The sequence below is a fragment of the Scyliorhinus canicula genome, chromosome 15 (genome assembly GCF_902713615.1).
Source record: "Scyliorhinus canicula chromosome 15, sScyCan1.1, whole genome shotgun sequence".
Classification (NCBI taxonomy): Eukaryota; Metazoa; Chordata; class Chondrichthyes; order Carcharhiniformes; family Scyliorhinidae; genus Scyliorhinus; species Scyliorhinus canicula.
The window spans coordinates 44697779-44722520 of record NC_052160.1 but is presented as its reverse complement, the minus strand read 5'-3'; the positions used below and the strand labels follow the sequence as shown (position 1 = coordinate 44722520).

Sequence of the window (24742 nt, the reverse complement as noted above, 5' to 3'; positions counted from 1 at the left end):
GGATGTTTGCAATGTGCTTAATTCCTTTAGTGTCTAAAATGTCCTCTTTTGTTTCACTCCAGTTGCTACAATGCCGAGCAACAATCAAGGATGGCCGGAGGAGTTTGGATTTCGTATCTGTGGGAACGGTCCCTGTTACATTATTTCTGTACAAGAGGGCAGCAGTGCCTACGTTGCTGGTTTACAGCCGGGAGATCAAATTCTGGAGATAGAGGGACAGGATGTGTCATCCCTGAACTGTGACATGTTAATAAATCAAGCCAGACGTTGTAAAACTGTTCCTCCCAGTATTGGTGTTGTGTCTCGCATTGAGCAGATAGATCTTTTGCCAGCAGCAGATGGAAGATTTGGTTTCAACTTGAGTGGTGACAGTCCTTTACAGATTGAGGATTGTCTCCCGGATTCTCCTGCGGCTGAGTTTGGATTCAAGAGTGGTGACTATGTTCTGGAGGTCAATGGGATCCCAGTAAAACACTATGAGGTTGCTGCCGCCATGATAAAGGCCAATCATGGAAAACCATTGAAACTGGGAGTTCTGTGTTTTGGGAGGAGAGAAAAACGGATCAGCAGCAGTATTCGAGAATATGTCCAGAATGCTGATGCAATACATCAGGAAAGGAAGTGTAAAGCTTTGGAATTCAATACAAAGGTAAGAGATTGCCTACCAAGCAGAAACAACATGTTCATGATAACTTGCAAAATTGCAATGTTGTTGGAATCTGTGAATAATGGGACGAATGCGTAAGAGTGAAAATAAATGCTTTAGTTCAGGCTTGACAATATTAAAGAGGATGCTTTCCCCCCAGAGTTATATTGTGAACCTGTTTCCTATTTGAATGATGTAGCACTGAAGAAAGGTACAAATAGGGGATGGTTTCGCTCACCAGGCTAAATCGCTGGCTTTTAAATCAGACCAAGCAGGCCAGCAGCATGGTTCGATTCCCGTACCAGCCTCCCCGGACAGGCGCCGGAATGTGGCGACTAGGGGCTTTTCACAGTAACTTAATTGAAGCCCACTCGTGACAAGCGATTTTCATTTCATTTCAATATAGCTCACCAGGTTAGCTCTTGAACTACAGTTAACAGAAAAGGTGGAGGACACTGTTCAGCAGACTCCAGTTAAAGCCCACTGAATGGCACGGGGTCAGCTGGGTGTTTCTCAGTGCCTGCAGCATGAGAAACACCCCTTTATTCAATGGCACCTTGCAGTATTCTTTGGCCTTGGCCAGGATCTCTCCCTCGAGTAGTTATGCCTACTCACGGATCGGTCCATCACTTTAAAGGCAGCCCTGATCTTTTGACCCCACTCTGCACCCCCACTGTGGCCTCAGGAACCCCCCACATCACCCAGCTTACCTCTTCCAGGTTCCTTGACCCCCGCCCCTAACCCCAACTCTTGCGGGCAAGGCCCCCCCCTTCACGTGCTTGATCCCTGGCATGGGCATCCTGGGCACCTTGGCACTGCCAGCTTGGCACCATGGCAGTGCCAAGGTGCCAGGTTGGCAGTGCCAGGGTGCCACTCTTCCATGTCCCAGACTACCCGGGGGCCTCAATTCCCCAGCAAGATCCCAGAGGTGCCACCACGACTTTGTAAACCAGTACCAAACGGCACTGGATTGCGGCCTCACTGTGGCGCCGGTGAATCCCATACACCAGATGAATTGGACGAGTGCATATTTAAACGAGCCTAATGTATCGGTCCACCCTCAAGCTTGTGGCAACAGACAGGATTAAATATCAAGCACAAGTTTTATTGTTAACCCCAGACGTTCTTTATTTAAAGCTCAGCAGATCTAAATCCTTTGACAGTTCCACTAGTTCTGACAGCTTTGGCAGCTCTTTCACAGCTCGAATGAGTTTATGCACTTATCACGCACAATATTGTTTACTTTTAACAATCCCAAAGAGTGCTTTGCCTCTCTGATAGGGTGTCTTACCACACAGTGTCCAGGGACCATATAGAAAGGGTTACCTTTCCAAAGGGATACCCTGGGCACAATTCAGCACTGCACCCAGCAAGAGTCTGGGTGTGCCAGGTGAACAGTGTGAGAGGGCAAAATCGAGATTCGCGCCAGGCGCGCAAACCATTTTGTGATTATCTGGTCCGTTCCCAATGGCGATCCGGATCTTGCCCAAAAATGGTGAGAACATCACCATTTGCATTAATTTCAATCTCACTAACAAGATTAAAGTCACATGCAGCGGCCTCTCAGGAGTTACCCGACTCCTCAGCGGGAAGTCACATTGTTTTGTTTTCCTTTTCAAAAATGTGAAGCTGGCACAATGACATTGTGGGGAATTGAGGAGGTGCGTAGCTCTTTCCATTTTACTTGCATCAGCTCAAGGGCACTGGAGTTGCTGCCCCAGTGCTCATGGGGGGGGAGGGGTGCATAGCTCAAAGTTGGGGATGGACTTGGTTGGGGAGCTGGAGCGTTCCAGGTCAGGGGTTGTCCCTGGGCCAGGAGGGTGAGGGGCTTTGCATCTGTGAGGCTTTCTAGCCATCTTTAAATATTGTGGAGACTCATACCAAGGCCAAACCCTCCTAGGACAGAGCCCTGCTACAACTTCTGTCATGAAAGTCAATTTCACCTTTGACTGTGGGGAGCCTCTAGTTTCACAGCTGAAGACTATTTCTAATGAGGGATTAGCCTTGTTTGTTGTGAGAGCACTTCACGCTCCTCAACTCAAGTGGGAGCTGAACCCACCGGCGATAGCAGCTCCTCAGAAATCAACTATTTCAAATGAGGGATTAGCTTTGTTGGTTGTGAGAGCATTTCACCCTCCTGAACTCTCGAAGGCAAAGGTGCCATATCTCAGAGGATGATTAGTGCACTGCATGTCCAGCAACTTTGGATGCCTGAACAGTGTGCCTGTACTCTAGGAGTGTCCGCACCATAGAGGCAGCTGCCAACAATCACTCACTAAAGAGCAGGGCTTCACCACTGAGGATTCTCTCGTGGCCAAAGGGTAAGTGTCTGGATGAGCAGAGACAGTTGGAAACAGCCTCCCTAATATTGCCGGCAGAAGTCTGGGGTCTAAGGGCCCTCGATGAGGACGAGGTTTGGCAGCATAACTGGCTCACTGGATGGCACTCTGAGAGAAGGAGGGACAGTCATGGTGAGGGTAGGATGCTCCAGGTCCAGGGGGAAATCGATGGCATGCATGTCGTCCTGCGAGCACTGGGGCATCAGGGAATACCCTATATTAACAGGAAAGGGTTCCACTCCCTGAATGTGTAGATCATGTGTGACCACCACCTCAGAATCATGCAAATGTGTATGATAGCTACATCCTGGGGCACTCAGATCCCCAGTGTCTTTGAGGACCCCATCCCAGGATGATGGGTTGGCTCGTGGGGGACGAAGGATACTTGAGCTGTGCCTTGGACACCAACACTCAAGACGCGGACATTATGCTCCAGGTTTTCCACTGCAGTCGCCACCCTAACATTGCTGGCACCATGTCTTGCACCTGAAGGCTATGGGGCTCCTCCAATCGACCTTGCAGTCTCTGTAATATCGCTGGCACCACCTCCTGAATCTCATGGTTTTGGCCTATCATCTGCATCAGCTCTGGGAGAAGCTTTACCAGAGGCTCAACATCTGGCTAGGTCCTAGGTTTAATCTGGGATCCAGAAGACCTCCGACTGCTGATTCCCTAGGATGTTCCTGCCTCCACCTGATGTACATTACCAACTGTACGGTGCTCACCAGATTGTGCTCCAGCAGCCTGTCCACTAATGTCACCCACCTAGGTCTGTGTCTCTGCAATGGTGGAAGGTGTGGTGGAAAGTGTGGATGATAGCTGGGAGGCATGACTCCAGATGGCCAAGCCTTATCAGATGGAGATCACACGAGACAATGGACATGTGGTCAATGAAAGGAATGAATATTTTGTGAAACAGCAGCAACTCCTCGTGAGACAGGTCATCTGGACGAAGGAGGGAATGGGGGTGTGTGGGAAAGAGAGGGGTCTCGGTAATTGAGGCGTGGCCGATGGGATTGATGCCATGAGAGAGGTGTTGACGTATCTTTGGAGGTCTTGTCTTCTTCCGACATTGGATGGCGGTCTTCTTGGTCATGTTGCCCGCATTCACTGAAGCTGCCACTGCCTCCTAGACAGCTTTGCTGACCCTGCTGCTGGTTCTCTGACCCCCCCCCCCCCCCCTCGGGGGAACAAGATGAGCCGCCTCTCATCATCAGCGTCGAGAAACTTGGTCAGGTTGGCATCCTCAAAGCAAGGAGCAGGTCATGCCATACTTGTGTGTTGACTGGGAGTGAGTGGTGAGGGTGCGTTTCAAAGCTGCTCCCCCTTGTTAGTGGCTATCAGCTGAGGCGTGAGTAGGGCGAATCAGGCGGTGAGGGAGACAGGCATGTCGAGATTCTTGAGGGGGCTCATTTTTGGGACTAATTGCGGTTGAATACAATCTTGCCAATGTGAATCACCCTGCCAAACTTGCCCAAAATTACACTTAGAAATTCTTCCGCTGAATCGCACCCGCTGACCAAGATACACCTCCTGTCCATCCAAGATCAGATCAGCTCTAACCTGGTTTAATCTGCACACTCCGGGTTTGACACACCTGGCCTACCAAAATCATACTCCAATGGAGGCATTAAAGGCTTAAATGCCCAGCTGCTTCCATAAACCATGTATGTGTAAACCCCAACCCAATGCAAAAATAGGAAGAGCCATTTTTGGGGATGGGACTTGGGGTTTTCCAGGCTTGTCCGCATTTTCTTCATCATTGACAGTTTCCATGTTGTGGCGAAATTCTGGGCCCAGGTTACTTTTTAAAAATAAATTCAGAGGAGCCAATTATCTTTCTTTTACAATTAAGGGGCAATTTAGCGTAGCCAATCCACCTAACCAGCACATCTTTGGGTTGTGAAAGTGAAACCCATGCAGACATGGGGAGTATGTGCAAACTTCACACGGACAGTGACCCAGGGCCGGGATTCGAACCCGGGTCTTCAGAGCTGCTGTCCCAGTGCTGACCACTGCACCACATGCTGCCCTGGGCCCAGGTTTCTTCAACTCCATCAGGTTGATATGTCCTCTGGAGGGACATAAACTCAGATAAAACAATACCATTAAACACGACCCGTCCAGGAATCACGGCATTTCCCCAGGAAACATTCTATTGGAAAACCATCTGGGCCCGGGGCCTTCCCTGCCTGCATTGCCCGGTACCCTTCATCACCTCCACCAGCCCAATGGGTGCTCCCAACCACTCTACCAGGTCCTCAAACACCTTGGGAAACTCCAACCCGTCCAGGAATCACAGCATTTCCCCCCACCTACCCCAATGCCCGTCAGGGGCTCTGACTTATAAAGCCACCTATAAAATATAAGCTCCCCGAATACCCCGTTCACCCCCACCGGGTTTTAACTCCAGGCAGATGGATAACAAGGTTAGTTGGAACATCACCCACTGCTCCAGCAGCTGACTTCCCAAAAATTCCAGGTAGGAAGTTGGAAGAAATCTGTGTGGGTATTGGACCCTGTGGGGGTGAACGGGGTATTCGGGGAGCTTATATTTTATAGGTGGCTTTATAAGTCAGAGCCCCTGACGGGCATTGGGGTGGGTGGGGGGAAATGCCGTGATTCCTGGACGGGTTGGAGTTTCCCAAGGTGTTTGAGGACCTGGTAGAGTGGTTGGGAGCACCCATTGGGCTGGTGGAGGTGATGAAGGGTACCGGGCAATGCAGGCAGGGAAGGCCCCGGGCCCAGATGGTTTTCCAATAGAATGTTATAAGAAGTTTTTGGGTGACCTGGGGCCCCTGCTGGTCAGGGCTTTTAATGAGGCAAGGGAGTTTGTCTTGTCAAACTTTAAAAAAAATATTTTTTATTCTCCTTTTACATATTTTCTCCCAAATTTACACCCAACAATAAACAACAATCAGTAATGAATGTAATATCAATCCCCATATAAATAACAATGATCTAACCCCCCACCAAACCCCAGACATTGGCCCGCATGTTAACATAAACAAATGACAAAAAGGAATCAGGAATCACCCATAATCAACATTAACACATACAGTGTGTCCCCCCCCCCCAAACAATGTTCGATGCGATCCTTTCCCTCAGTTCAAATTTGACTTTTTCAAGCGTCAAGAATTCTTGCAGGTTCCCCCGCCACACCAGGGCACAGGGTGGAGAGGTTGATCTCCACCCCAACAGCATCTGACTTTGGGCGTTTAATGAGGTGAAGGCTACAACATCTGCCTCCGCACCTGTTTCCAACCCCGGCTGGTCCTACACCCCAAATATGGCCTCCCGAGGGCCCGGGTCCAGTTTCACATGCACCACTTTAGAGATTACCCTAAACAATTCCTTCCAGTAATCCTCCAGCTTTGGACAGGACCAAAACACATGAATATGGTTTGCTGGCCACCCCCCCCTGCAACGTTCACACACACCTTCCACCCCCTCAAAGAACTGGCTCATCCTTGCCCTCGTAAGGTGTGCTCTATACACCACCTTCAGCTGTAATAGCCCCAACCTCGCACATGAGGGGAGACGTTCCCCCTCCGGAGCACCTCACACCAGAACCCCTCCTCCATACTGTCTCCCAACTCTTCCTCCCACTTTGCCTTGATTCCTTCTAACGGCGCCTTCTCCCCCTCCAAAATAGCCCCGTAAACCACCTATACTACCCCCTTCTCCAGTCCTCCTGTCGTCAGCACCTCCTCCAGCAATGTGGAAGCTGGCTCTACTGGGAAGCTCTGTATTTACTTTCTAGCAAAGTCTCGAACCTGCATGGATCTAAATATTTCCCCCTGTTCCAGCCTACACTTCGCTCCTACTCCTTTAATCCCGCAAAACGACCCCCAAGAAACAAATCTTTTAGCGTCCTAATTCCTTTCTCCTCCCATCTCCGAAAATTTCCATCACACTTCCTGGCTCAAATCTCTGGTTCTCCCGAATCGGCATTTCCTTTGACCCTGCCCCAACCCGAAGTGCTGTCGAAACTGCCCCCAAATTCTCAAGAAACTATTACTACCGGACTCCCCGAGTATCTCCCCAGTGCCGTCGGGAGCGGCGCTGTCGCTAGCGCCTTCAATCCCAACCCCCTACCCAAACTCTCCTCCATTCTGACCCATTGGGAGTCAACCCCTCTGACCCAGCTCAGCCTTGTCAACTTAATGAACAGCAAATATAGCCATGGTAATGAAGTGGTTTGTGAAGTGGGTAGTGAGAGAGGGGTCGGTATGGGAGTGGATGGACACTAGCTTGGGGGCATTGTTGACGGTGCCTCTGCCGTCCTCACTGGTCAGGTGCTCCACAAACCCGGCAGTGGCGGCGGCCCTGAGAATGTGGGGACAGTGGCGGCAGCACCTGAGGCTGTCGGGGGCCTTGATTTGGGCTCCAATTTGTGGGAATCACAGCTTTGGTCCGGGGGGGCTTGATGCAGGGTTCCAGGGGGTGGCGGCGGACGGGGATTGAGCAGTTTGGGGACCTGTTTGAAGGGGGGCAGCTTTTCGAACTTGGCGGCGTTGGTAGAGGAGTATGAACTGCCCAGCGGGAATGGGTTCTGGTACTTACAGGTTCAGGACTATGTGAAGAAACGGGTGTTGTCCTTTCCTGACCTGCCACCCCCGGGGTCGCAGGATAAAGTGGTGTCGAAAGCAGGGGTTTGTGAGGGCAGGGTGTCGGAGATTTAGAAAGAGTTGATGGACTGGGAGGGTGCACCGATAGGAGATGTTAAGTGGGAGGAAGAGCTGGAAAGGGTGCTGGAAGCCAGCCTATGGGAGGAGGCTCTGAGGAGGGTGAATGCATCCCCTTTGTGTGCTAGGCTTAGCCTCATCCAATTTAAAGTAGTTCACAGAGCGCATATGATGGTGGCCATGATGAGGAGTAGGTTTTTTGAGGGGGTGGAAGATAGGTGTGGGCTGTGTGGGGTGGGTGGGGGGGGGGTGGCGGCCCAGCCCGCGAACCATGTCCATTTGTTTTGGGCCTATCCGAAGCTGGAGGGATGTTGGCGGGGGTTCGCTGATGTGATGTCTGAGGTGTTGAGGGTGAAGGTGGTCCTGAGTCCAGAAGAGGCAATTTTTGGAGCATCGGAAGACCCGGGAGTCCAGGGGTGAGAGGCCGACGTTTTGGCCTTTGCCTCTTTGGTAGCCCGGGGACAGATCTTGTTGGGATGGAGGGACTCACGGTCGCCGAGCCCGGGGGTGTGGGTGAGCAACCTCGCGGACTTCCTCAGGAATGAAAAAAATCTATTTCACCTTGAGAGGGTGTGTGGAGAAGTTTGCCCAGAGAGAGAAACCGTTTATTGATTTCTCCCAGGATAGTTGAATCAGCGGGGGCGGGGGGGGAGGGGGGGGGGAGGGGAGGGGGGGGGGGGGGGAGGATTGTCAGGCCTTGGAGGAGAAATGAGCATCTCTTGTTGCAGATGTTTGATATCCATAAAGCCAGAGATCAGCTAGCAGAAACCTGTGTAAAAATGCATGCCTCTGAATGTTTTATTCTCAGTTTCTGTTTGCACCCCTGCACCCCCTTACAATATCCTATTCTCTTTATCATCAAATAAGATTTGCACTAAAATAATAACTAATTAGTCATTTACCAGTACTGGTGAGATCATCACGCACCCCACTAGCCTCCCCATCAATCACTCCCATCAGGGACTGCCATCAGAGAGCTACATTAGTTACTCCTGTCTGAAAGATGAAGAGCAGTCCAGGCAGTGCAGTGAAAGATCATTGCATTTTCACTTGCCCTTCCCTAAAATCTGCCACCTCAGGCAAATCTGTTCAAAGCAGCAGTTGTTGCAACTGTCAGAGGCTTCTTCCAAAACCAAGTACACTTGAAAGACCTTGAAATCTCCTGACAGCCTCATATTTATCGAAGAAAGCACTTAGCTCCTTTTGATCTGGTGAGAAGCTGTCAATCAAAGCAAGATTGTTTATAAAAATTGTTGTTAACATCAAAGTCGGGTACTTGAGATGCATTCAAGCACAAAGGGAAAACAATCTACCAAGCACCCATCTCTGGACTAATAAAACTGTCAATCACTGGCTAGTGAAATGTATTGCTGTGTGGAATTGAATAGAAAACTTGCATTTCAAAGGCTGTCAGGGGATTTGAAGACCTTTACTTGGCTTTGGAGGAAGCTTCCGACACTTGTAACAGCTGCTGCTTCAAACACGTTTGTTTGAGGCAGCATGTGTAAGGGTGCGGTAAGTGAAAATACAGTAATCTTTCACTGTACTCCCTGGACTGCTCTTCAGCTTTCAGGCAGGGGTCTCTAGCGGGGGGAGAGGAAGTGGTCTGATGGGGGGGATTTGGTGGGTGGGCCATTAGGGGAGATGAGGTTGAGTCACCCCAATGAGTGAGTGCTGAGGGGGGCAGCTGACCTATTATTCCTGTGTTGGGAGCGGAGGATGCCCCTAATTGTCAGTGGTGGGGGGAGGGTGGTGAGGGCAGGATTTGTTTTGAAGGGGACGGGGGCATCTCAGTTCTGCACTGACCCCCTTGACGCACCTAGAGGTCCATTGAGTCAGAGCCACACTTGGGCAAACCTGCACTAAAGCCCGCCTGATAAATGTCCCTCTGTGGGAGTTGGTGCATAACAGGAGACTGGTGAATCAGGCCGTTAGTTACATTGAAATGGATACAAATCACCAATTTGCATCCCCCTGCTGGAGCAGGGTAGGTAGCACGCTGAGACCGCCGGCAGGGATTGGAGCATTGCAAAGAGTTTGCCAGCCAGCATCGTTCCTGTTTTCGGGCGACCTGCCATTCTGTGCCAGAGAGGGAATCCCGATATTGGCAACGGGCGATGGAGAACCCACTCCCATATCTTTCAGCGTAACATTCTTTGATACCCCTTCACCTCTCACTGTAGTACTCTCAGATAAACCCCACACCAGCACTTCCCAGATTATTTTTCATACAATCCTATTTTAACATTTGAAAATTAATGCGACCTCAACAAAAATAAAACACCAATAAAGCTGCATATTAACATTCAATGTATAATTATTGAAGTTTAAGTATTGTAGATCAATATATATATATTACATCATATAGAATGAACATATGTGTTTTTAAAGTATTGTGTAAAAATGTTATTTGATGTACTGATCAGGCCTGTTGTGGCACATACAAGCATATTGTGGTTCTCACTTACACTAGCTATGTAGCTATGACTTGAAAAACATTCATTTGACTGCCGATGTAATGAGAAAAAAACTGCAATCTCTAATTGACTGCATGGGTGTGGCATATCCGTAACATACATTACACAGAAATATGATTGGTGAGGCTTGATTCCAACTCTAAAGATAGTTATGTATGGTGTTATGTCTTGTACTTCACCTTGCAATTCATTATCGTATCTTGAAGATCAAATGAGATTGACATGATTTTAGTTCCTGCAACCGTTTTCACAGTTTCTGATTTACATTTCGGGAACTGCTGCCCTACAACTTTCACCGTAACACAGTAATATACCCTACATGTCTATCTGTAACGTTGTCTAATATATCCTACTGTAATGCACTGTGTTATACCCCATATTAAAACACTATGTGATATATCCCACATCATCTCACTATTATGCTCTCTTTGATCAATTTTACAGGGCCTCTAGATACTTTATTTTTGTACCTTATTTTTGCTCCAGTACTTAATTAATTTTCAACAGGCAAGATTGGTGAATCAAGTCAACCTTGTGGGCGATATTTAAGCCCTAGTCACTTAATTGGTCAATGGCAGCCCTTCCCTGTGATCAAGGTTGTGGGGGGTGGAGGGCATGGTAGAAATCTTGCACCCGAGGAGCTTCCGACCAATCTGAGGTGCATTGCTCAAAAGCACCAGAGAAAGCAGTGGTTGTTGTCAGCAATGCACCCACTTGAAGCTGAGGATCGCCAAGGGACCCAGATCACAGGTGAGCGATGGCATCATGTGGATCGTGAGAGGAGAGAGAGGGAGTCAGCAGCAAGAGCAGGGTGGCTCTTAGCATCCCCTCCCTTGCTGATGCCTAGTCCCTCAATCAGGCACCAAGCACCTTTAAACGAGGGACCCCTGCCCTCACCTTAGGGAAACCGGTAAGCAATCCCAACAGTCTTTCAGGCTTCCCACATGGTAGGTTCTCTGCCCGCTGCTCGGTGAACAGTGCAGCAGTAGGGTGACACCCTAAGCGGGCATTAATTGTCCACATAAGGGCCTCAATAGGAGGTGGGGTGGGAAGCCCATCCAGGAGCAGAGGCGGGAGGTGACAGGGTCCCTATCCGCCACCTTCCTGAACAATTAAATACCCTCGCCACCAATCTTGCCTCGGGGAGCACATTAAATTCCACCCTTTGTGTATGAATTGAGTTGTGAATTTGCTGTGTCAACTATTTCTGTGTGTTTTTCCAAATATTTCTGGAAGATTTTTTATTCATTTGAAATATGTTTATAGGGCAAAATTCTTCCCATTTTTGTGACAGAAAAAAAGTTACAGATCCACTTATGTAATTCCATTGCAATTTCCTGGGTGCAGATCATTACACTTGCAGAGAAAACTGCCAACACTACCTCAGGGAGAGAAATATCATCATACTGCTGCAGAAAAGTGACAGGCCATCGATGTCTTAAAATGGTCAAAAATCACACTGCAGATAACCATTATAAGGAGGGACAGGGAATAACAGAAACGGACAGAAAACTACAGAAAGCCACAGTAGTGTTTCCACGCATATTGTCTGAATCTGAATGGTTCTATCCAGGTATTGTTCCTGAGAGGTAGAAGAAGTTTCGTACACTTGATCACAAAATGGATTGTAAGATCAAGTCCTGCCTGCTTGCTCTTATTTACAAGCAGAAGGTGGTGTAATCTGCACCCACAACCCCTGCTATGCTCCACCAAAACCAAGGGAAGTATCATAAGAAAATTCCAGCAGCCTATGTTAGAGATGGGGTTTCAGCAAAGGGTGTTCCTGCCCATTTCTCGTCAACAAGCAGCTTGGGGAGCACTCAACAAGATACGGTCATCCCTTTTAACCCTTTGCCAAGGTGAAGAGGTGGGTGTCAGTTTGGTGCAAGCCCCAGAGTGTTTAACTCTGCAATAGAACAGGAGCCAAGATGAGTGTTGGGGAAGATGGCATCACTGATATCTCTGCAGCTGTATCTTGCATCTGCGTGTTTCTCACTGCTCCTGTTCTGATCTTTATTCTCCACTATGCTGACCAATATTTATTTTTTGAATGCAGGTTGATGCTGTGCTTGGGGAACAGCCTGAAGTGAAAGAGAAGCTGTTCACCCTCCTGAAGCAGTATGCAGCTGAGCGCAAGGTTGATTACTTGGCTTATGCACTCCCTATGATTTTGAGCACCGAAGAGCAGCAACAACTCATTGATGACATCAGGTAGGGATCGGACAGAGAACATGATAGAACAGAGGAAAAGCACTAGGATCTTGTGACACTGCTGCATCACAATGAGTACCCAGCACTTAAAGCTAACTCTCTGCCCACAAAAAATGACATCCCTCCATTCCCTACATCCACTGGCAGATCATTGCATTCCACAATGAGGGAGGGAAACCAAAATGTACAATTCTCCTGGACCAAGATAACCATCGCACTCCTCCCTTGGGCTAAGCTTGCCCCACCAGGCCCATTTGTCATCTACCAACTTGTTAGCTGACTAGCAGAGCAAAGTAAAAGGACAATGTGAAGGAGAAAACAAACTTCAGAAAAATAAGGCAAAAATGAGACCTGATCAATTTGTAGTGGTCAAAAACAAATTGATACGCTACCACTTGAATTTCAGGAATTCATCAACCCCTCACACTACCTCTCACCCCCTGAAATTAACTCACCATTCCCCACACCATGAAATGAACTCACCATCTCTCACCCCCTGAAATTGACACACCATCCTCACCTGTTGAAATGGACTCACCATGCCCCACACCCTAAAATTAACTCACCATCCCTCACCCCAAAAATTAACATACTATTCTTCACACCCTGAAATTAACTCTCCTTTGATTGATAGTTTAATGATTATAAACATTATTGTTATGATTGACAGCTGCTGACCACTTTCGAACAGCTAAGCGGTTTCACTTCCTCTTTTCTAACTACAGAAAGCATTTAGCATTGTTGAAGTGGTCAACAGCTGTCAATTATAACAAACATGGTTATAAATATTGTGGTTAGGATCAATGGAGAGTACTTCGGATACATTTAAGCCTGACCCACTGTGTTTAAACCATTAAGCTGTCAATCAAGGACAAGTTAAAGGAACTGCACTGTGAAATTGAATGAATTCTTAGCATTTCAAAGGATCTCAGGGGATTTCAAGCTTTTCAAGTGTTGTGGGCTTTCTAGGAAGGCTCTGACACTTCAAAAAACAGTAGTTTCAAAAGCAAAGGGCTGAGGGAGCAGATGTATGGAAAGAGAAAGTATTCCTGGCTTGATTCTTTACCAAACTGTCTGGACTACTCATCAGCTGTCAGGCAAACCACTTCAGAGTTAAAACAGGTCAGACCAGGATGAAGATCTTGAACAGAGGGCTCCCTGATATCACCATGCCAAGAGTGTTCTTCAGGTTGCCCAGGGCTGGAAGGGGCAGTCCAGACCGGGACCCCCCCACCCCCCGCTGACAGCGGCAGAGAGGCACATGAGCAATGGGTTGACCCCCTTGACCTCGCTTGGGGTCCATTGCGCTAGGACTGTGCTTGGCAAAACTTACACCAAAGAGCGCCAGGTGGAATTCCTGCTGTGGGGTTGGAGCATAACGGGGGGAGGGGGGGGGGGTGGATTTGGGCTTCCAGCCTGTTAATTGCATTCTAATGAATAAAATCAACTGCTGGCATCTTCTGCCTGGCATAGGACAGGAAGCCCGCGATGTTCATTGGGACGGGACTGGAGACTGGGGACGGTCTGCTGCCTGGTATTAATCCCATTTTTAGGGATCCCCAACGCAGGAATCTCCCCCCAATCAGGAATCTTGATCTTAGCAGCAGGGAATAGAGAATCCCACTTTCCTCCATAACCTGAAATCAACTCACCATCCCTCACACCCTGAAATCAGCTCACCATCCCTCACACCCTGAAATCGGCTCACCATTCCTCACACCCTGAAATCAGCTCACCATCCCTCACACCCTGAAATCAGCTCACCATCCCTCACACCCTGAAATCAGCTCACCATCCCTCACACCCTGAAATCAACTCACCGTCCCTCACACCCTGAAATCAACTCATCGTCCCTCACACCCTGAAATCAACTCATCGTCCCTCACACCCTGAAATCAACTCGTTCCTCACACCCTGAAATCAGCTCATCGTCCCTCACACCCTGAAATCAACTCATCGTCCCTCACACCCTGAAATCAACTCATCGTCCCTCACACCCTGAAATCAACTCATCGTCCCTCACACCCTGAAATCAACTCATCGTCCCTCACACCCTGAAATCAACTCATCGTCCCTCACACCCTGAAATCAACTCACCGTCCCTCACACCCTGAAATCAACTCATCGTCCCTCACACCCTGAAATCAACTCATCGTCCCTCACACCCTGAAATCAACTCATCGTCCCTCACACCCTGAAATCAACTCATCGTCCCTCACACCCTGAAATCAACTCATCGTCCCTCACACCCTGAAATCAACTCACCATCCCTCACACGCTGAAATCAACTCACCGCCCCTCACACGCTGAAATCAACTCACCATCCCTCACACCCTGAAATCAGCTCACCATCCCTCACACGCTGAAATCAACTCACCATCCCTCACACGCTGAAATCAACTCTCCGTCCCTCCTGTTGAGATTAATAACTGAGATTAAATATATCATCAATTGTGCTCAAATGGACGTATCCCACTTGCCCTCTGTAATTAATGCATCCTTTTTTTATTTCACATTTTCTCTATCATTCTTTGTTCCCCAATCTATGGGCAGAATTCTCCCAACCCACCAATGGCAGGCTTGGCAGTGGGTGTACAAAATCTGGCCAGAACCAAAATAATCGGCGTAAAATTATGTTGCAATTTTCCAATAAGAATTATAATAATCTTTATTGTCACAAGGTGGCTTACATTAACACTGAAATGTAGTTACTGTGAAAAGCCCCTAGTCACCACATAGCGGGTCGGTCATCCTTTGACAGGTGGCAAGAATTCCATTTTCATCATTTGCAGCTCATGAATGATCATTAAAACAGCTGCCTGCCGGTTTCACATCAGGGCTTCTAATCTTGCATAAAGCCAGCGGGAAATCAGATCAGTGTTGAACCCGATTTCTAAAGAGCGGCCGGGACATTCGGAGGAAAATGTCAGCGACACTCCAGATCCATGGCCGATTGGAGGAGTCCCAGAGGCTACAGGCGCAGGAGATGTCACTGGCAATGCGTGGCACCAAAGCCAACATTGCTATGGGTGCCGACTGCAGTGGTGAACCTGCTGCACGGCATTGGCAATATGAGTGAAGGTGTCCAAGGCGTGGCGCAGTTAGTGACATCCATGGCTGAGCACCTCAGCAGACTATCCGACTCGATGGGGGACATGACCCAGTACCGGACTGATCTTGGTGAGGCGTTGAGAGCTTGTCCCAGTCGTAGGTGGACATTGAAGAGTATGGCCTAATCACTGAGGAGCATCTCAGTGGGCAGCAACACCATGATGCAGACAGGGCTGGCAAACCCAGGTGACGCAGGGACAGCCAGGTCTCAATCCAGCTGCCCCTCCATCCCGAGCTGAACCCAAGGGCCCTATGGGCACCGACCAGGAGGAGGAGGCACCGAGTGGCAACCCAGACCGATCCTATGGACTGACGTTGATGACCATCAGATCGCCCGAGTTCCACCCTTCTGTTGTGGCCATGTCTCAAAGCCAGCACACGGAACAGGGTGGCACGGCTGTGCATGTGCTGCCGACAAGTGCACCGGGGCTCTCTGGCCCTCGGGTCCCCAGAGGGAATCGAAGGCCACAGGATGAGGTAAGCAGCTGGCTGCCTCCACCTCTGGTGCATCCTGGGGAGACACCTAAACGTAGCGGTAGAGCAAGGAAGGCAAAGAATATCGAGGATCATTGAGGGCACTGGGGGAGCGAGGGTGGATGGAGGGGGTTAAGGAGTAGAGTGTTCGTTTGGGGGGGTTGGAGAGGTGGCTTTGTGGGGGGTTTTGGGGGGAAGGGAGGTGGTAATAGTGGGCGGCACCATCAGGATTGGATTGGATTGGTTTATTGTCACGTGTACCGAGATACAGTGAAAAGTATTGTTGTGCGTGACCCTCAGACAGATCATTCTATACATGAAAAGAATAGTGGGGCACAGGTGTATACTTAGACGAGGAACATTAAAATACCCTCAACACAACCAGTATGATGCCTCTGGCTCTTTGTGGGCCAACCACCATTCCCATGCCCCATTCCCCACAGACATGCCCCCCGCCCCGCCCTCCCACGTGACACACTCTGCCCTTGCACACCCAGCCACGGACATGTGCCCGGGGCCTATATGCCAGTGCTCAGACGTTGGCTGCTGCATCTGTGGTCTTGCCTCCCGCAATGTGCAAGCACTATGCCCAGGCATCAAGGTGTGATTGGGATGCTAGGCAATGAGCCCCACATGCTACATGGTGCAACCAGCCATGAGGATCAACCTGGGATGTATGAATTGCTCACTTAACCATGACTGGCAATTCCCTATTAGCAATAGCCTTTGTGGTCAGTGGGAGTTGCGGGTGGTCAGCGGGGCAGACAGGCAAGAGTTGTCATGGCGGACCTGTGCACGTCTGCCCCCAACCAGCCTATTCCCAATGGGGCCTGCACCCCCGGTTTCCCTCCCCTCTCTGAAACAAGGCAGCATGCCCAGTGCCAACGGGCTCATTGCCTGTGAGAGAAGATGGCTGCTCACCTCCTCAGATCCCCGCAGCAGCCCCCCACAAAGAACCCTCCCCCGCCCAGAATAGCCCCTGACAGCCACCTGGCACTGCCCGCGTATGAGCCTTTCCCATCTGAGCTTTGTACTGACCTGAACTCCTCTCGCGAGTTTTGCTTGTCAGATGCACTATCTAACGGGAGGGGGGGGCATTATCTGATATTGACATTTAACTGTATTCAAATTGAGATCCCTGGCCGGGATTCTCCCTTACCCGGTGGGGCGGGGAGTCCCGGCGTGTTGGAGTGACGTGAACCACTCCGGCGCGGGCCTCCCCAAAGGTACGGAAGTCTCCGCACCTTTAGGGGCGAACCCCTCACAATGAGGGGCTAGGCCCGCGCTGGAGTGGTTGCCGCTCCACCGGCTGGCATGAACGGCCTTTGGCGCCATGCCAGCCGGGGCCGAAAGGACTTCGCCGGCCGGCATAAGTCCGCGCATGCGCCGGAGCGTCAACGGCTGCTGACGTCATCCCGGCGCATGCGCAGGGGAGGGGGGGTCTCTTTCGCCTCCGCCATGGTGAAGACCATGGCGAAGGCGGAAGAAAAAGAGTGCCCCCACGGCACAGGCCCGCCCGCCGATCGGTGGCCCCCGATCGTGGGCCAAGCCACCGTAGGGGCATCCCCCGGGGTCAGATCGCCCCAGGACCCCGACGCCCGCCCACGCCGCCAATCCCGCCGGTAAGAGAGGTGGTTTAATCCACGCCGGCGGGAGAGGCTTGTCAGCGGTGGGACTTCGGCCCATCGCGGGCCAGAGAATCGCTGCAGGGGGCCCGCCGACCGGTGCGGTGCGATCCCCGCCCCTGCCGAATCTCGGGTGGCGGAGAATTGCGGACACGGCGGAGGCGGGTTTGGCGCCGGCCCCGGGCGATTCTCGGACCCGGCGGGAGGTCGGAGAATCCCCCCCCCCGATGTTCAGTGTCGTGATTCCCATTAAGTCATTGGCAATGGATAGAGACTATCGCTACCAGAAATTCTCCTGCCATAAACTGCATTTTGGGCCTTCCGTGGGATTTCCCCCTTCCACCGCCCATCCCGCCCCCTCCCACAGCCCATCCCGCGCCGATCCTGCCCCTCCCAGAGCCGATCTACCCCCCTATGTCTATGTACATGTCTTCTTCATTGTGGTTTAACAGATTATTTTCCACTGTATATCTGTCTCTGTCTGTTGCACTCTTACTGGTTCTGTTATATCACTTAAGTTGCTCTGTCTATCTCTTTGTTTTGTTTCTGTTTTTCTCTGTTCTGTCTCTATTCCTCACTCTCTATCTTTATTTGCTCTATTTCTCTGTATCTTTTACTCTATTTTCTCTTCCTACCCATCTTTTTCCCCTGTCTGCCTGAGCCCCCCTTTCCCAACCATCTCTATCTCCTTCTGTCTCTCTCTTCTTCTATGTGATGTACGGTAACAGACAAAAGACAGATCTTGGTTGCGACAGCTTTGCCCTACCTCATTGGATCTCAGGCTATTTGTCTTTCCCTGCACTGTCCAACTTCACTTTCTGGGACACTGCAGGTTTATTTCCAACTTGTGAACTAGATTTTTTTTTTGTGTTTTTCTATCTTTGGAAAATGTCTTCAGGCTCATACACGGATCAGTTTCTACCCCTTCCCCTTGCTTGGCCAGTGTTTCTTCAGCTCTATTATTCATCTTAATGTCCTAGCTTGTTTTGATTCCCTGACATTTCCTTGACCCATTTATTGCCTAGATTTGGTACTGGAAGGTTGGGGAGGCAAATGTTTCAGGCAGTATTTTCAGGCCAGTGGGTCTGAACGGTGTGAGATACTTACACATTTAGAACATAACTAATGATTGCGGCTCTCTGAGGAGCATTAAACACACTGTTACCTTGCAAAACGAGCTGCCTCGGGTAAGTGAAATTATTGGATTCAAACCTTCCTTCTTTGTCCCCACATAGTTGCTGAAGTGCTGTCCTTTAGCTCTTGTAGACAAGCTGTGATCCCTTACAAATGAACCTGACACTTTGCTCAGTTGATTTCTATTCCACTGTTCTGCCAAGCTCATAATCGCTACTGATTCAGCATTTCCATCAGTGAAGCTCAATATTTCCATCACTTGATATTAGCACAGCCTTTACACTCCCACTGTACTGTCCCAACAAATTGTCTGCTGTTAGTTGGTTAAATTCCTGCCCTGTTATTTGGTTAACCTCCCAATGCTTGTTAATTGAACTCTCCACTGACATGACCACGCCTGATGCTGCTGGTCGGTAGTGTTCCGCGTTGTTGAGATCATTCTCGGACCAAAATGTATTTCATGCAGCCCACTCCTGACAACTCGGATGCTATCTTCAGCAAGCACCCTATTGATGTTAGTTCTACAATGGCTTTCCTCAGAGCATTTTTCCTGGCTCAGAAAGAAAGGTTAATCAGATAAGGAGTATTCTTTCCGAGATTTCTTTGGTACAGTTATTACATCTATCTTGGAGGGGGAGACACCTGTGAATTCCCTCCCTCAATGCAAGATTCTCTTGAACCATTCCATTTAATCTGAGCTGTTTCTCTGAGTTGAACTAATTATCTGAAGATGCATACCTTGGCAGACAAATTGATAGAGGAGCTTGATATTCAGCGGGGACCTTCTGCTTTTTCACAGCTCAGTCTCTCAGATACTTTTGCCTGCACTCACAAGACCAAACTAATTCAACTGCTAGACACCACCCAACACAGCTCGTTCCCTAACTAGCACTCTGTGAACCAGCGTGCTACTTACTGTTCCTGTGAAAACTGGGTCTACGAGAGAAAAAAAAAAATCACCAAGCGTGTTGGAAGAGCTGTTTGCAGTTCTGATGCTGAGTGAGAGATTGGAGTGAGAGGGAGCAGTAGTGCACAGTGCATTACATCCAGCAAACGTGTTGAGAGACAGCTGACCTGCATCCTGAAGCTTCCTCACCTCTGGCCGTGCGGTGCTTTTATTGGGATGATATGTCTGCCCGACTGCTGTGCAAGGTGTGTGCTGCATACTGAAGACTTTTGAGAAATGGGGAAAGACAGGAATTTGTCACGGCACTTTCGGTATGAATCTTAAGTTCTTACAGTATTAGAGGCTCAGTTGGACCCTCCTTTAAAATATACAGGGATTTAGAAGCACGCAACCAGTTTTAAATGTTAACAGAATATAGATTAATTCAGGTTGATTTCTTTTAATGTCCCCCGCTGAAGCAGAGAATTAGGTAAAAAAACAAAACATTTGAGAAAGGGTGGCTAGGTATTTTGCTGTTTTAAATACCTATATTAATAGAGCAGGTTCCGTTGAAAGCTTATGATTGATGACATAACCATAATTGTCTATTTTGTTTTTTTTATATCAGAAGCGAATTTCGGAATCCATCAGTAGCACCAGTTTTAAGACCAGTGCTTTATATTAAACAATCCATCGTTGGAATATTGTTGCTGATAGTCTTTTTTTCCTGGAAATTCACAAAACTGTTGCAAATACTGATTTGCTCATTCAACTACTGTGGCATTTTAAACTTCTCTTACTTGGCTAGACAAACAGAAATAGTTATTTAGCACCTAATATGACGTGTGTTTTAATCATCATGAAAATGAAAATCGCTTATTGTCACAAGTAGGCTTCAAATGAAGTTACTGTGAAAAGCCCCTAGTCGCTACATTCCAGCGCCTGTTCGGGGAGGCTGGTAAGGGAATGTAACCGTGCTGCTGGCCTGCCTTGGTCTGCTTTAAAAGCCAGTGATTTAGCCCTGTGCTAAACCAGCCCCTAATGATGGATGAACAGGAACTGTTTATAAGTGAATAAGTCCTGCCTTGCTAAATCAGTGTTTTCCAATAGGATATAGTCAAACTAGTGCCGATCAGGTCACCATGTGTGTCACATGGTATAACGGTTGGGGTGAATCTTGTAACAGTCTCCCAGAAATGATGATCTGGGATTGAGGGACAGGACTAAAGGTGAACAACAGTATAATGCACCGTGATAACAGTTCTGTCAAAATATTTTTAGTAGCAGTAACTAATCACTAAACATCAACCAGAGTAGTGACTAAAATATTTCAATGTGCTTTCACTTCTTTGAATGGAGGCCTCTATCACAGACCTTAATGAAGCGAGACTACAGTTTTTTTTTAATGTTGAGGATTATTTTTCCTGCAGGATTTTCTACTTACTTTTGACGTGGCTATGGATAGTGTCAGAGTCTGGAACCACATCCATGGTTGAATGGGCTGCCGCAGTATCCTAATATCCATCTGATTAAAATCTCTCACCTGATGAAGGGCGAAAATTCACCGTATGTCTGTGGCCGATTCGCCACATGTGGCGAGTATATTGGACAACACTGTGCTAAATAAACTGCAATTCCACACAGTTGCATAATGAATGATCATTATCCTGCTAGATAATCAGGTAGTCAGTACTCTTACCAGCTGAATAAACCGTGTCTCTGTACAGTAACACAGTAATTAATCCTTGTTTTGCTCCATAACCAGCAACTGTAGATACACTTTGAGCGATCCTTTGCAGGGACTCAAAATAGTTACACATTAAGTACCTGTACCCTATTGAAGAAATAACAACTTGTCACACAGTGAGCACCCTCATCCTACTAGATAAAAAGTCATTCTATCCAGTTTTACTGTGAGTAATTCTCACCCTATAGGCACAAAAAATGTGACGTAATGACAATACAAATGATGGGGGTGAATTTCCCCAGGAAAATTCTCATTTATCCACTATCATTTTGTCAATAACTATATCCACACGTATACAGGATTTCCCCTGAAATTACTGTGGCAATAACCTAAGCAAATTTACCTTCCATGACTTGCACTTTATGGGTTAATTAAGTGACATATTTATCATACAAGCAATGTGGATAATTATCAGAATGTGAGACCACAGGCGGTTTAATTTGGGTTAATTCCAGAGGTGTAATTTATATCTTTCGTTCTTTTCCTTCTGGTTGATTGAAGCATTGGAAATGGTCTGCTAATTAAGGGCAGGTTATCATGTTAATGGGCAGGGGATTTGAATGATATTAACAGAGAAGTTTGTGAAGAGTTGTCCAAAGAGTAATATCAGATTGTTGGTTTCTGTGAATTTAAGATGTCATTACAATGGGTAAAATTTGGGAGCCTGGATAATATATTGTGTTCAATACCATTTGTTTCCCCTCAGGCTTGAATTCAAATAAAGTAGATTTTATGCATGGTGTTCTGGCAGTGTAGGGGAAGCTTTACTCTGTAGCTAACCTATGCTGTGCGTACCTTTGCAGTATTTGATAAGAAAATGTAGCAGACGCTTCACTTTGCATCTTACCCGTGTTCCTGTCCTGTGAGTATTTGATGGAAAAGAATAGAGGGAGCTTTACTCTGTTTCACGTAGAATTACATTAATTTGTGTAAAATACATCATGCAGAAATAGTCCGTTCAGCCCAACTAGTCCTTGTCAGTATTTATGCTCCATTCAAGTCTTCTCTCATCTTTCCTCAACTAACTCTGTGGATATCCCTCTAGTCCCTTCTTCCTCAGTGCTTATCCAGCCTCCATTACATCAAGAACATTTATTTAAAACATTTTCTCTGGTATTGAATTCCACATTTTCACCATGATTTGGTGAAGAAGATTTTTCTGAATTTGATTTTGTGACATTGACATTCTTGACACGTCATGTATTGATGCCCTCTAATTTCGTTCTTGTGCCCAATTGGGAAGTATTGTGGGATGATTCTCCGGCTGTGTTGTGCCCTGTGCACATATCACTATATCAGAGAGAATAGCGGGTGAGCCCTAAATGGGGTTCACGTTGGGCACTAATCAGTGCGTGATGCTCCTGGCTCGCTGCAGCAGACCCATGCTGGGCGTGAACCAGATTTAACATATTTAAATCAGCATTTAAATATGCTGTGTCAGTTTCAGATTGGATTCGCCTGGCTCCCATTACTCGCCCCCCCCGAACTCCGCCACTGCCGGTGCAGCATGAGTCCAGTGGGAATCACTACTGGTGCCCACCATCAGAGACAGCGCCGGCCCTAGGGTTGCTGGCGCCCCGGGCAAGCTGAACTTCGGCGCCCTTGGGGGGGGGGGGGGGGCGAGAGGGGGGGCGGGGCCGAGAGGGGGGGCGGGGCCGAGCGGGGGCGGGGCGAGAGGTGGGGGGCGAGAGGAGGGGGGGGGGGCGAGAGGAGGGGGGGGGCGAGAGGAGGGGGGGGCGAGAGGGGGGGGGGGGCGAGAGGAGGGGGGGCGAGAGGAAGGGGGGGCGAGAGGAGGGGGGGCGAGAGGAGGGGGGCGAGAGGAGGGGGGGCAAGAGGAGAGGGGGGGCGAGAGAAGGGGGGGCGAGAGGAGGGGCGGGGCCGAGAGGGGGGGCAGGGCCGAGAGGGGGGTGGGGCCGAGAGGGGAGAGGGGAGAGGGGGCGGGGCCGAGAGGGGGCGGTCCCGGGGGGGAGCGGACCCGAGGGGGGGGGGAGCGGACCCATGGGGGGGGGAGCGGACCCATGGGGGGGGGGAGCGGACCCGAGGGGGGGGCGGACCCGAGGGGGGGGGGAAGTGGACCCGAGGGGGGGCGGACCGAGCAGGGGGGCGGACCGGGGGGGGGCAGACTGGGGGGGGGGGGGGCGTGGGGGGGGGGCGGACAGAGGGGTGGGGCGCCCTGGGGGAGTGCGGCCACCGCGCATGCGCTGGTTGGCACCGGCCCAACTGCGCATGCGCGGGACCCGAGTCTCTGGCGCCTCCTAGCACATGGCGCCCCGGGCGACTGCCCGAATTGCCGGTGCCTTGAGCCGGCCCTGATCAGAGACCAGATATGATGACCATGCTTGGGGGCTCAGAGGACATTGGAGCCCCTGGAATATTGGGGACATGGTAGGGCAGAGAACCTAGTGGAGTGGTGCATCGACAACAATCTATCCCTCAATACCAGCAAAACTAAAGAGCTGGTCATTGACTTCAAGAAGAAAAGTACTGTACACACCCCTGTCAGCATCAACGGGGCTGAGGTGGAGATGGTCAACAGCCTAAAATTCCTAGGGTTGCAGATCACCAAAAATCTGTCCTGGTCCACCCATTTCGCTGCTTCCACCAAGAAAGCACAATAATGCCTATACTTCCTCAGGAAACTAAGGAAATGTCGACACTGACTCTTACCAACTTTTACAGATGCACCATTCCCAAACAGGCGCTGGGATGTGGCGACTAGGGGCAATAAGCTATTATTATTATTACTAAGCATCCTATTAGGCTGCATCACAGCCTGATATGGCCCAAGACCGCAAGAAACTTCAGAGAGTCGTGAACACAGCCCAGTCCATCACACAAACCTGCCTCCCATCCATTGACTCTATCTACACCTCCAACTGTCTGGGGAAAGTGGGCAGCATAATCAAAGACGCCTCCCACCCGGCTTACTCAATCTTCCAACTTCTTCCATCACGCAGGAGATACAAAAGTCTGAGAACATGCACAAACAGATTAAAAAACAACTTCTTCCCCGCTGTAACCAGACTCCTAAACGACCCTCTTATGGACTGACCTGATTAATGCTACACTCCTGTATGCTTCGCCCAATGGCGCTGTCTATGTATTTGCCGGTGTCTATGTATTTACATTGTGGACCTCGTATTGCCTTATTATGTATTTTCTTTTTCTTCTTTTCATTTACTAAATGATCTGTTTTTTGCTGCTCGCAGAAAAATACTTTTCGCTGTACCTCGGTACATGTGACAATAAACAAATCCAATCCAACCTAAAATGCTGCCTAAACTGCCTCCAGATCTTCAACATGGCCACCACCACTCACCGAATACTTCCTTGGGGCCAATGGGAGTGGCGCTGCTGCCAGCGCCCACAACCCTGACAAGAAGACCACCACCACTGACAAAGCT

At 49.2% G+C, this 24742-nt stretch overlaps 1 protein-coding gene across 1 annotated transcript in view; it reads left to right on the top strand.

The window, feature by feature from the left end:
- LOC119978118 (delphilin-like) overlaps window positions 1-24742 on the top strand; it is a 202580-nt gene that overhangs the window by 11153 nt on the left and 166685 nt on the right. The window contains exons 2-3 of the mRNA XM_038819519.1: window positions 63-649; window positions 12207-12361. Coding sequence (XP_038675447.1) covers window positions 63-649; window positions 12207-12361 — 742 coding nt within the window. The remainder of the gene's footprint in view (window positions 1-62; window positions 650-12206; window positions 12362-24742) is intronic.